Source organism: Bos indicus x Bos taurus, chromosome 12 (assembly GCF_003369695.1).
Source record: "Bos indicus x Bos taurus breed Angus x Brahman F1 hybrid chromosome 12, Bos_hybrid_MaternalHap_v2.0, whole genome shotgun sequence".
In the NCBI taxonomy this organism is placed as follows: domain Eukaryota; kingdom Metazoa; phylum Chordata; class Mammalia; order Artiodactyla; family Bovidae; genus Bos; species Bos indicus x Bos taurus.
In genome coordinates this window covers 19,042,210-19,055,685 of record NC_040087.1, presented here as the reverse complement: position 1 = coordinate 19,055,685, position 13,476 = coordinate 19,042,210, and the positions used below count along the sequence as shown (strand labels likewise).

The 13,476-nt window shown below is 39.2% G+C and overlaps 1 protein-coding gene across 2 annotated transcripts in view; it reads left to right on the top strand.

Annotated features, from left to right (window-relative positions):
• KPNA3 (karyopherin subunit alpha 3) overlaps nt 1-7,969 on the top strand; it is a 97,955-nt gene extending 89,986 nt beyond the window's left edge. For both annotated transcript variants that reach the window (XM_027557294.1, XM_027557295.1), the window contains exons 13-17: nt 2,102-2,206; nt 2,305-2,376; nt 2,536-2,698; nt 4,606-4,700; nt 5,405-7,969. In XM_027557294.1, the coding sequence (XP_027413095.1) occupies nt 2,102-2,206; nt 2,305-2,376; nt 2,536-2,698; nt 4,606-4,700; nt 5,405-5,503 (534 nt within the window). In that variant the 3' untranslated portion in view covers nt 5,504-7,969. The remainder of the gene's footprint in view (nt 1-2,101; nt 2,207-2,304; nt 2,377-2,535; nt 2,699-4,605; nt 4,701-5,404) is intronic.
• The last annotated feature ends 5,507 nt before the right edge of the window (nt 7,970-13,476 follow it).

Sequence of the window (13,476 nt, the reverse complement as noted above, 5' to 3'; positions counted from 1 at the left end):
CAGGCCCCCTGCATTGGGAGGGCAGGGAATCTTAGCCCCTGGACCATGAGGAAAATCCCTCCAATTCCTTTTTTTAATTATTATTGTAGCCATCCTGCTTGTTTTGATTTACATGTAGTATCTGCCTGAAATGCCACCATTCCTCAGACTAACAAAACTTCTATTTATATAGTTCCTTAACTAAAATTTGATAGTTGAATTTTTATAGAAAAGTGTGTAGTCAGAAATCACATTTTGTAGGTGCTTTTGTTCCAATGAGCTTCCCTGGTGGCTAAGGTGATAAAGAGTCTGTCTGCAATACTGAAGACCTGGGTTTGATCCCTGGGTCGGGAAGATCCCCTGAAGAAGGGATCTTCTGAAGAATGGCTACCCATTCCAGGATTCTTGCCTGGAGAATCCCATGGACAGAGGAGCCTGGTGGGCTACAGTCGATGGGATCGCAGAGTCGGACACGACTGAGTAACTAACACTTTCACTTTCAACTTGTTCCAATGAAGGGAAAGAAGCCAGAGTCTTTTAGACTCCAGGCAAATATACGTGATTTTTACAGCTGAATGTATTAGTATTCTGTAATGGGAAGCAAGGCTGAGAAGTGAGGAAACTGGACAGGAGTAGGTAGAGAGGTTCTGGCCTGGGATCTGATATACTCTGAGTGAAGGTATCATAGGGGAAAGGAAAAGGGTTTCTATAGATAGATATCTCCTCAGCTTCAGCAAGGAGGTAGTTGTTGCAGAAGTTTTCCACCTTGAGTGTTTGTGTTATTTGCGTGTTGGTTACATCATAGTTCTTTGGAGGTGTAAGTTAACAACTTGGTTTTTTTTCCCCCTCAACCTTTTAGTTTGAAAATTTTCAAATGTGCAAGAAATTTGCAAAAATAGTGTAGTGAAACACCCTTGTACTCTAAAACACCAGTTAACCAGTTATTGATATCTCACCACAATTGGATGGCAAAAAAGTGTACAGTCTTTTTCTTTATTTATTATTTAGGCCATGTGCCAGGGCTTGTGGGATCTGAGTTCCCTGACCAGGGATTGAACCAGGCTGTGGTGATGAAAGTGCTTAATTGTAATTACTAGGCCCGTGGGGGCTCTCCTATAATCTTTCAGTTGTAGAGGAAGAAGAAGATAGTACTTTAACACTAAACTTAGAAATAAACCTGTTTGTTCATGACATAAAGCTCTAAGGTTACAATAAAATTTGTCATATAGATCATTCTTAGACTAGTTAGAGACTTAAGTTCTAATATATTTTGCAAATAAGTATTTTTACAATAAAGCAATTCATCTTTCTTAGAAGTAGTTTTAACAAAGTATGAGGAAATTCTATCTTCTATTTATTTCTGTCATTTGTCTTTTAAAGCAGGGATCCCCAGCCTCTGAGCCAAGGACTAGTACCAGTCCCTGGCCTGTTTGAAATTGGGGCTGCATAGCAGGAGGTGAGCAGTGGGCAAGCGAGCAAAGCTTCATCTGTATTTACAGCTGCTCCCCATTGCTTTCCTTACTGTCTGAGCTCCACCTCCTATCAGAAGAGTAGTGGCCTTAGATTCTTGGAGCTTGTACCCAGCTGTGAACTGTGCATGCGAGAGATCTAGGATGTGAACTCCTTATGAGAATTTATTGCCTCTTGATCTGAGGTGGTGGTGCTCAATAAATACAATGCCCCTGAATCATCCCAGTTGCCACCCCTGTCTGTGGGAAAGTTGTGTTCTACAAAACTGGTCCCTGGTGCCAAAAAAGTTGGGGATCACTATTGAGAGGGAGCTCATGAAGCAAAAATGTGAGGTCCTTGCGTAAAGATTTATTGTCTGTTTTATTCACTGCCATGTCACCACTGCCTGAAACAGTGCTTAGGGTATAGTCCTAAGCATCTGTATTATTGAAGGTTATGCTAGGTAAATGGGCCAAGGTATTCTGCTTAAAAGTTTCCTAATAGGTTTAAAATGGAAGATACTGTATTGCCTAATCACCTTTAGATGCATTTGCCTTATTGTAACTGAGATGGTTTTGTTATTGTGTATGTAAACCACATTAAAGTAAGAGCATAAGCACATTAAAGATACAGTTTTTCAAATAAAGGTGCCTTGTATTTTATTTAATTATAGGAAGCAGTGTGGTTCCTTTCCAACATTACAGCAGGCAACCAGCAACAAGTTCAAGCTGTAATAGATGCTGGATTAATTCCTATGATTATTCATCAGCTTGCCAAGGTCAGTCATTGTTATGAGTTCATTATGTCTGTTAATATGTTATAACCAAGACTTTTTGAGCAAAAAATTCATTTCAGCATTTCTTTTTAAATCTTTAGGGGGACTTTGGAACACAAAAGGAAGCTGCTTGGGCTATTAGCAACTTGACGATAAGTGGCAGAAAAGATCAAGTGAGTCTGGAAAAAAAAATCTTATGATTGTTAATACTGGGAAGTGCACTACTCTCTTGTGTTCAGGAGTTTCTGATTGTTTATAAGCCCTGTCCTGTATTCCTTTGGAGGAAGAGGTAATTATATAAATAAGAGTATCTCTTCTCTTTTGTTGTCTAGGTTGAATACCTTGTACAGCAGAATGTAATACCACCATTCTGTAATTTATTGTCAGTAAAAGATTCTCAAGTTGTTCAGGTGGTCCTAGATGGTCTGAAAAACATTCTGATAATGGCTGGTGATGAAGCAAGCACAATAGCTGAAATAATAGAAGAATGTGGAGGTAAGAGGGTTGATTAAAGAAAAACAGTTGAGCTATGCAACTCTGAAACATTAGTTCCTTTAAAGACAGTTAATTTGAAAGAAAAGTGCTAGGATACATTGCTATTAATATCGTCTGAGGATGTTGCTGTTCTTTATTTGCTGTGTTAGTAATCCAGGAAGATTTTCCAGAACACAGCTGATTGTGAAAGTCACTCCATAACCTTCTTAGAGTTTTACAGTGCTTTTTAGGAAACACAGTTACTCCTCTTGAAGTCATGTTGCATAAGATTAAGTGAAAACAAATGTGATAGCATCACTGAATATTCAGACAGAAAGTGTTTTCTTAATAACAAGAAGAAAATATCCTAGAGATGTTAAGGAGTCTTGTCCATGGTCAGAGAAGTAGTTTGTGGTAGGAGCATAGTTAAAAGCCAGATCTTCATACTGTACTACTATTAATTCACTTTTCATTTTGTTTTTAAGATGTCTTATTAATGCATATATATAGAATTTAGAAAGCTGGTAATGACGATGCTATATGCAAGGCAGCAAAAGAGACACAGATGTAAAGAACAGACTTGGACTATGTGGGAGAAGGCGAGGGTGGGATTATTTGAGAGACAGTATTGAAACATGTATATTACCATATGTGAAACAGATGACCAGTGCAAGTTCAATGCATGAAACAGGACACTCAAAGCCGGTGCCCTGGGAGAACTCAGAGGGGTGGTGTGGGGAGGGAGGTGGGAAGGGGGCTTCAGGATGGGGGGGGTGGGGCACATGTACCCATGGCTGATTCATTTCAATGTATGGCAGAAACCACCACAGTATTGTAATTATCCTCCAGTTAAATAAATTAAATTTTTTTAATTAATTCAAAATTAAAATAGGAATAAATAAAATTAATGGAACTAATTTTTTTTTAAGATGTTTTACTTTTTAAATAATTTGAAACAAGCATTGTAGTCTGATTCAGAACAATTTAACCCAGAAAGTTTGAGCTATAAAATTGTTACTCTAGCTTTTTATCAGTATAGTTGCTTCTGTCTATGAGATAAATACTTATAATTAGGGTACATAGTTACTTAGCATTTTATGATTTTATAAAGCACTCTATATACATTATCTTTGATACCCATTTTCCCATTTTTTGGTTTGGATGTTACTATAGAAAAAAGTTAAATTTTTTTATATAGTAACTTAGGTTTGTTACTATATTATATAAAAAATTTTAAAAAGCAGTTATTTTGAAACTACTTCAAAATAACTTAGCTAAAAAGACATTAAAGGAAGAATAGTATTGAGGATTTAATGGAGTTGCATCTGATATATGGAGTAAATATTTTGGGAATATAAATAAAGGCATTCTACAGTTAACTATTCTGAAAAAATATTCCCAAATTGATGTGGCTATATAGGAGATAAGCACCCTATTTCTTTTTTTTTCCCCATGAAATCACTTCTGAATTTAAAGTTTTGTCTTCTATTTATGTCAATCTTTGAGTAACATTTGGAAAACAAAAAGATAAAAAAATTATTGTATGCAGCAGTATGATTATACTAAAGGAATCTTAGGCTGGGGGAGATCTTGATTCTAGTCCTGTCACTCACTCGCCATGTAACCTGAAACAAACCCCTTTGTATCTGTGCCACACTCCCATATCTGTCAAATGGAGAGTTTAGGTGATTTTTAAACTGCCGGCCTCAGGGAACAGGGTATCTCAAGGGCTTCTAAAGAGGCAGAAATTAGTGGGGTGCTGGTTCTCTAACCAGAGCAACTCAGGATTTTATCTGTTTTTTAGATGAACGATCATCTTTGGAGGGTGGTAGGGAGGGTGTTTTTAGTTCTTTAAGATGTTTCATGATTAAATGATTTAAGCACAGTTTCTTTATTAGTATGTATTTAATTATTTTAATTATTATCAGGTTTGGAGAAAATTGAAGTTTTACAGCAACATGAAAATGAAGACATATATAAATTAGCATTTGAAATCATAGATCAGTATTTCTCTGGTGATGATGTAAGTATATATTAAAGTATAGTGTGTCTACATGTACATTAAAATCTGTACGTAAAGTAAGTTTACTAAGAATTAATTTTCCGTGACTAAGTTGATACTGTATTTCTGTCACCTTTGCTTTTGTAATTTGTTAAATGGGAAGAAGTAGTAATTACAGAAATGATGTATGTTCAAATAGGCAAAATAAATCTACAGATACAGGAACTTAAGAATGGGGCAGTTTTTCAATGTTCAGTTTTAAATTGTTGAATCTCTTGTTATTCTTGTCTGTGCTGGGTCTTTGTTGCTGTGCAGGCTACTCCCTAGTGGTGGTGCACGGCTTCTCATTGCGGTGGCTTCTCTTGTTGCACAGCACAGGGCTGTGGGGCACGTGGGCTTCAGTGGTTGTGGCTCCTGGTCTCTAAAGCACAGGCTCGGTAGTTGTGGCACACGGGCTTAGTTGCTGCACAGAGATGGGATATTCCCACATCAGGGATAGAACCCATGTCCCCTGCATTGGCGGGCAGTTGGTGTCTTTACCTTTGAGCCAGCAGTGAGGCCCTAAGTTGTTAAATTTCTTAATAGCATTGTTGGTTTTCTTAAAATATTTTTAGGTAATAAAAACATACACACAGAATTCTTCCCTGAGAAGTAAATCAACTCTGCTTACACTGTAATGTATAGTATCTTAACATAATGAAAATTCTTTTTCTTGATTCTTGTAGATTGATGAAGATCCTAGCCTCATTCCTGAAGCAACCCAAGGAGGTACCTACAACTTTGACCCAACGGCCAACCTTCAAACAAAAGAATTCAATTTTTAAATTCAGTTGAGTGCAGCATCTATCCCACATTGAATACGAAGCACCACCAGATGGCTACCAAAATGACAAGAGCAACAGCAACCGAAGGCTCCAAAACATACATGCCTCTTTGTTTTGATGCTTCTGAAGCAAGCCATGTCTCAGTCACTTTGCAGTTGCCGAAAGTCACTATCCACATGGACTGTAAATGCATATGCATGATTTCCTAAACTATTTTAGAATTCTCCTTAACAATCTTGACTACCCTATTTTCCCCCGTTCCCTGGTGCCACACGCTGACATCTGCAATCTCCATTTTAGAATATTCCATAGTGGTGGCATGTCAGCTGCCCACTTGATACTCCTTTGGAAAATGGTGCGCTGTGGATCAAGACACTTTGGTATGACACATACACGCGTTGGAAGACTTTAAAGAGGTGCAGTCTGATCTGAGCCTCCATCATTGTCCTCCACAAACATATTTTCATACTCTTTATGTGGAAGAATAGATTTTAAAAGTACAAGCCAAATGATTTTCATTGGTGGAACTGACACAAACAAAAAGTAACTTAAAAAAAAAGAAACTTGGTTATTGATTAAACAGATAAGTTTTAAAAAACTGTGCTTCATCTACCAGTAATTGATGTGTTTATTATCTGCCTCAGAAGCCAGGGTTGGAGGAAGGACTTTAGCTATGGATGGTAACGCTTTCGCCATTATACCTAATTTTTGAGAACAGCAAGCCCTATTTGACCACTCACTTCAGCCTGTGTGTTCCTGCTGTTTTGAAGTAATCAAATGCTGTGCATGGTATTTTACCTGAGCTGCAACCTGTTACGGACTTGAACTTCTGTTTAAGTTGAAAGCAAGAATCCCTGACCATAAAGAAAAAATAAATAAATGAAACCAAAAACCACAAAGGTCTAAAGTACCCATTGGTGATATTTAAAAAGAAAATCTTGCTTTCAGCTTTCAGGAGTTAACATTTTTCATTTTAAATTGATAATTGGATATGGTTGATTTATATTGGGTTTAAACTGTGGAGCTTTCATGTTTACTGTAATTTAGTCTTAAAATATTTTTTACTTAGTAACCAGTGCTTTTGATAATGTGGTTGGCAACAAACCAGCAACTATTAGAAGTGTCATAAAACTTCATTCTTTGAGTATTGGAAAGTTTACTCAGATCCTACTCTAAAAGCATATTCACATATAAAAAGATGCAGACAAGGATCTGCCTAGAGGAGTAATCTGCAGTTATTTAGCATAAACCTGATTTGCAGTGATCTTCAAGTAATTCTGAAAAATCTGGTATTACTGTGTAAAGTCATTGCTTTTGGTAAATTGTCCGACCCAGTTATTAACGAAAGAATATGGATTTGAAAATTTTTAAACTGAACAGTTTGTACTGTCACAGGAATGGTTTTGTTGCTATTGTTTACTGGGTATAATTTCCCAACGCGTTGATGTGAAGGGATAGGAAATCTAAACTAATTTAGTTGTCCGATGGGAGGGGGGTGTATTTACTGTGATGAAGATGAGACACGTGCCATCAGAGCTTTGTGAATCAGCGGGGTGTTTTCACTGGTAAACAACACATAGCAGGTGTGCATTCATTACAAATATATGTATCTGCCAAGGTGGAGCCACTTTAAAGAGTGAGTTTTGTCTTGTATCTAAAGTGGATACAAGCGTATGTTTAAAATGCAAGATTTTTACTTGCTAGAGAATCTGTTTTAATATAGTGGTTTGGCCTCTGATTATTTATAGGTTTTATAAATTTTAGAATCAATTTCTCTTTAAGGTGGCTCAGACTTTTCAACTCTTGTGCACATAAAATTGAGTTGAAGTTCATTGTGCCTTTTTTTCTTTATCCAAATTTTGAGTTAAAGCTTCATATGGTAACTGCATCCTGTTCAGACACCATGGGCTAAATTTTTGAAACTGTGTGGTGTTCACTAAAAGTAGGAGTAATAAAGTCAAAGCTAATTAAGGTCACAAACTTTGGTGAAACCCTTAAAGTCCAAATCTTCTTGATATTGTGAATTATACCCCTTCCAGTTTACTTCCTTGGACTCCCCATAGTTACTGACAGTTACCTTTTAAATTTTGCACACATTGAGACTGAATTGGGCCTCTACTGTGTCGACTCCTATTTCCTCTTGTGTTTTAAGTGCAAACTAACATAAGTGAACATTAGCATCAAGTAGTGCAGACGTCCGTGTGCATTGGCTTGATCCAGTTTGTTGTGACCTCTCGGTTTGGAATTGGAATTGCACCATTTCATAGACAAAGGAAACTAAGTATATTGCTGCACTTTTACGTTTTCAAAACAGTGTTGAAAATTTGCATTGTTTTTATTTTTTTTAAACTCAGTTAAAAAAGACTAAAACGTTCTTTCAAAAGAGGCATCTAAATGTGTTCCTAATTTTGTATATGGGCTTAGGTTTTGTAACCAATAAAAAAGCTGCTATCAAATATGATAAAACATCGAAGAACTTATTTTTGAAAGTATCTGAATTTCCTAGTTTTGTTTTCTATGTGGTTAAATTTAAATTTGGAATTATTTTCCAAATATTAGCCCCAGTGGAGGTGAATCATGAATTACTCTTTCACTGTATTTTAATATCTCCTTTCCACTAGAGCAAACTAGGATGACCAGCAACAATGCTAGATTTAAGAATATTGTGTAACATAAGAAGTACCAAAATCTACACTGATTTCCAAAGCTGCTGTAGACAGTGACAGAAACAATAGAAACTTCTTGTTGCATAGGCTTGAGGCCAGAAGTCAGGGTGGTGGCTGGGGCTTGCTCTCTCGAGGGAAGGATCTTCATCTCTTCCTGCTTTCGGTGGTCCTCAGCTGGTAGCTGCCTCTCTCTAGTCTCTGCTCTCGTCGGCACAGGGTGTTCTCTGTGTGTCTCTGGTTTAAATGCCGTAACTCACAGAAAGCCATTTCAGATGATTGTGTAATTGTGACTTTCATGAAACAAAAGCTGAAACTTAAGGCTTGTCTAATCCTTGAAAACCAGAACTTTGCAAGATAGTAATTGAAGTAAACCTAACAGTTTTAACCTGTTAGATAGAGGTTGTGGCTCTAAATGAAATCTTGGATTATTTAAAAGAACAAAGGATCAGCCAAACTTTACTTTTGTATAATGACACTCCAGATTATTTTTGAACAAACTCAGTGTATGAGAAAATAAATTACACTACTCCTATTTAATCTTGCCATCATGTACTTCACAAGGGTTGTCCTTTTGAGAAGATTATTGCTGGTAAAAATTTATGGATGTCAGTTGTCTAACAATGATGGTTATGAATCTTCTTAACCCTAGTTGACCTGGGGGTTTAAATCTATTTGGAGAAGGGGAGTATAATTTCTGTACGTTTTAAGGCATATATAGGCCAAGGAGTGCTGTCTTTAATCTTCCACTCATTTGTCCAAAGTGTAAAAGGAGCTCTTCACATAAATGATGTATTTTGTTAAATAAATGAAAAACACTGGTAGAATGATTCCCAAAAGCACAGCATATAGATGAGGCTCTATCTATACATACTTGTATACGACTGACCCTGGAACAACATGGGTTTGAACTGTGTGGGTCCACACATATGTGGGGTTTTTTCAATAGTAGGTACTGTAGTACTGCACGATCTGCTGTTGGTTGAATCCTTGGATGTGGAGCCACTTACACAGAGGAACTGCTGTATGGAGAAACTGTGTATATGGAGGGCTGACTATAAATTCTAGGCAGATTTTCAAATATTCAGAGGGTCAGCACCCCTAACCCGTGTTGTTCAAGGGTCAGTTATATAAATGGACTCAGTACTTAAGACAAAGTGTTTAGGAATAGGAGTATTCACATCCTTCATCTTGTTCAGTCCCTAAGTCGTGTCCGACTCTTTGCAACCCCATGGACTATAGTGTGCTAGGCTCTTCTGTCCTTCACTATCTCCCAGAGTCTGCTCAAATTCCTGTTTATTGAGTTGGTGATACTAGCTACCATCTCATCCTCCGTTGTCCTTTTCTCTTCCTGCCCTCAGTCTTTCCCAGCATCAGCACTGTGCTGTGCTTAGTCACTTCTGTCATGTCCAACTCTTTGCAACCCCATGGACTGTAGCCTGCCAGGCTGCTCTCTCCATTGGGATTCTTCAAGCGAGAACACTGGAATGGGTTGCCATGCCCTCCTCCAGGGAATCTTCCCAGCCCAGGTCTCCTGCATTGCAGTCAGATTCTTTACCATCTGAGCCACCAGGGAAGCCCAAGAATTCTGGAGTGGGTAGGCTATCCCTTCTCCAGGGGATCTTCCCGACCCAGGAATCATTTGGGTCTCCTGCATTGCAGGCGAATTCTTTACCATCTGAGCCATCAGGGAAGCTTCCCTGGTAGCTCGGGTGGTAAAGAATCCCTCTGTTACTCCCCAGTAAACTCAATTTTGCTGGCTGATGGCATAACCTTTAACTCTGTGTTCATTAATGGGTTGACTCGGGATTTTTTTTCAAACTTTCTCAGCATCAGAGTCTTTTCCAATGAGTCAGCTCTTTGCATCAGGTGGCCAGAGTATTGGAGTTTCAGCTTCAGCATCTGTCCTTCCGATGAATATTCAGGATTGATTTCCTTTATTGACTGACTGGTTTGATCTCCTTGCAGTCCAAGGGACTCAAGAGTCTTCTCCAGCACCACAGTTCAAAAGCATCAATTCTTCGGTGCTCAGCCTCAGCCTTCTTTATGGTCTAACTCTCACATCCATACATGACTACTAGAAAAACCATAGCTTTGACTATATGGACCTTTGTAGGCAAAGTAACATCTCTGCTTTTTAATACACTGCCTTTTTCTTCTAAGGAACAAGCATCTTTTAATTTCATGGCTTCAGTCACCGTCTGCAGTGATTTTGGAGCCTAGGAAAAAGTCTCACTGCTTCCATTTTTTCCCCATCTGTTTGCCATGAAGTGATAGGAATGGATGCCATGATCTTAGTTTTTTGAATGTTGAGTTTCAAGCCAGCTTTTTCACTGTCCTCTCTGACTCTTATCAAGGGGCTCTTTAGCTCCTCTTCGCTTTATGCCATAGAGTGGTATCATCTGCATATCTGAGGTTGTTGATATTTCTCCCAACAGTTGTGATTCCAGCTGGTGACTCATCCAGCCTGGCATCTCGTGTGATGCACTCTATTTACCCATGAGATCCCTCAGCTAACTTTAACGTATATCAGGGTTTCTCAGACCCTTCAGTATTGACATTTTAGGGAATTCCCTGGTGGTCCAGTGGTTAGGACTCTGCACTTCCACTGCCGAGGGACCAGGTGCGATCCCTGGTCAGGAAACTACGATCCTGCAGGCCTTGAGGTGTGGCCAAAAAAAAGAGAAAAATGGACATTTTAGGCTGGGTAGTTTTTGATTGTGGGAGGCTGTCCTGTGTATTGTAGGGTGTTTAGTTGCATCGTTAGGCCCTGCCCACTAGACACTGTAGCACCTCTGTGCTTCCCATTCTGGACAGTGAAAAATGTCTCAAGACACAGCCACGTGTTTCCTGGGGGCCAAAACTGCTTGTTGTGTGAACGATTGGCCTAAATCAATTTAGCTAGGAAACTTCACTCAAATGAGAGCCTAAATCATGCCTTCTGTTCTATGAACAGTGCCAGGTCTTTCCCCCACCCCCGACCCCCAGAAACAGAAGATAAAAAGCGGAAACCCCCTCCCCACCCCACCAAAAAGAAAAATGTGCCTTTTCTTCAATCTCAGTTTTAGGAGAAATCAGCACATTTCCCAGATCCCACATGAGAAGTCCTGGCAGTCCTGAGCCTATCTACTGCAAAGGGCTTAGGAGGATGGGAATGTGGAGTAGTTACTCTCTTGCATGCATCCTGTGGCTAAAAGAAGTTGTGAATGTGTGCGCACACCACTAGGGAAGCCCAGTTCGACCAGTTGCATCCAATTCTTTGCCATACTGTGGACTGCAGGCCACCAGGCTCCTTTGCCCATGGAATTTCCCAAGCAAGAATACTGGAGTGGGTTGCCATTTTCTCCTCCAGGGGATCTTCCCAAGCTAGGGATCGAAACAGCATGCCCTGTGTCTCCTGCATTGAAGGTGGATTCTTTACCACTGAGCTACAAGGGGAGCCCTAAAAGTTGTGTGAAACAACCAAATGTGTGGATTGCCCTTTGTTTTTTCAACACTTCGCTGTAGCAATGTGTTTGAAACATTCTTAGTTGAAGAGCTTGAAGTTTTCTGGGAAAGCTGGGGTTGGAGCAGAGAAACCCCTAGCATAGTTTGTAAAACACCGCTTTGAAGCATTGTGAGAGATTGGCCTCATCAGGATACTTCACAGGTTTATTAAAAATGATTAAAAGCAGGGGATCTATGGCTGTTCTATAAAGTATGTGCTCCCTGCAGGGCCTTCTGCAACATCCGTTTTCCCAGCCCTGAAGAACTGCCTACCATCTGCCTTCTTGAGTAATTCTTCTTTAAAACGGTGGTTCCCGGAGATAAATGGGGCCTTGTGCCAAATGATGTGTGAAGCCTCAAGGGAAACCAGGCATCTTCACAGCGCAGTGGTTTTACTTGATGTAAGAAAGACAGTTTTATGGTACTACAAACCTAGGTGTTCGTAAAGGACACATTTTGCATAATGTTTTAAAGACAAAATCAGGTTTTGTTTTTGAGAAAGACCATTTTGTGGACACATTTCTGCAGGCTAGGAGTCAGAAGAGTTGGAGAAGCAAAGGCACTCCCAAGTAGATCTACTTACGGACTAGCTTTCATTGTGACTGTCTTAATATTGAATAGAAGTCCCCACTCTTAAAGAACCATCATTATAAATGAACTGTTCTTGATTTTGAGTATAGACTTTAATTATTCCTGTATAGCAGACGAGACAGATCTCTTTTTATTAACTTCCTTTCTCAACCTGAACACTCCATGCATTTCAGCCATCCTGCTTTAAAGTCCTTCCTGGACCTGGTTCCTCTTGGCTTCGTGCATACCAAGGACCCCGTGTATAAAGTGTGCTTTGGCTAGTTTCTGGGTACAATGGAATGGGAACATTCCATTATCTGGCCATTTAATTCTGTTAACATGGAGGAGACTGTTTCAGTTACTTTACCAGCTTCATCATCATTAGATTTGTGATCAGGTAACAGCCTCAGTTCCCTTTGTTTTCAGCTCTTTTTAATCCAGTAGTTTGGTGTTTACAGTTTTCAAACCTTAATAGAATTTATAAATTTCACTTTATTTGATTTCAGCTCAGTTTTCTTCATAATAAGAACAGATTCCATATCTGTATGCATCCTTTCCATGGCTTCAGTCATTTTTTTATAAATAAGAGTTTTGAAACTAAGCCTTGAAGAACATTCAAATACTTCTTGAGCATCCTATCCCCTGCCAGGTCCCGTGCTAGGGTGCAGGGTCCACACACACAAATAAAAGTAAAAGCTGGGACAAATGTTATACAATGATACGTAATAGAGGGAATTGGCCTGGTTAGGAAGGTGATAATCAGGCTGGCAGTGAGTTGTCAGTAAATGCCAGCCTCTGGCATGAGTGCTTAAGAAGTACCAACTCGGCCCTCAACATGTCTGTGATGAAGATTCTTATTATCAGGCAGACAGAAGTTAAAGTCTCCAAAAATTACACAGCTGATAGTGGTGAAGGAAAAGCAGGAGTTAATTGGGCAGATTCACTGGAAAAGCTTTTGTGGCAGACGGAACAGTACAAAGTAGGAAGAAGCATGGGAGTCCAGGTAGCGAAAGGAAGTACAGCTGGAGCCAAAATGATAGTGAAGGGGAGGGCTGCCAGGGCCAGGGGAGGGCTGAAGAGATAGGCAGGTGCCAGACCCCCACCTGTAAGGCATACGAAGAAGTTTTGATATTCTACAAGCAACGGTAAATCATCTTCATTAAATAAGAGTGATGATAGAAGTATTATGTTTAATAACAATCATTGGCTGGTAGGGCAAGCACAGGAAATGTACTTTGAGTTTAGTAATGTGTA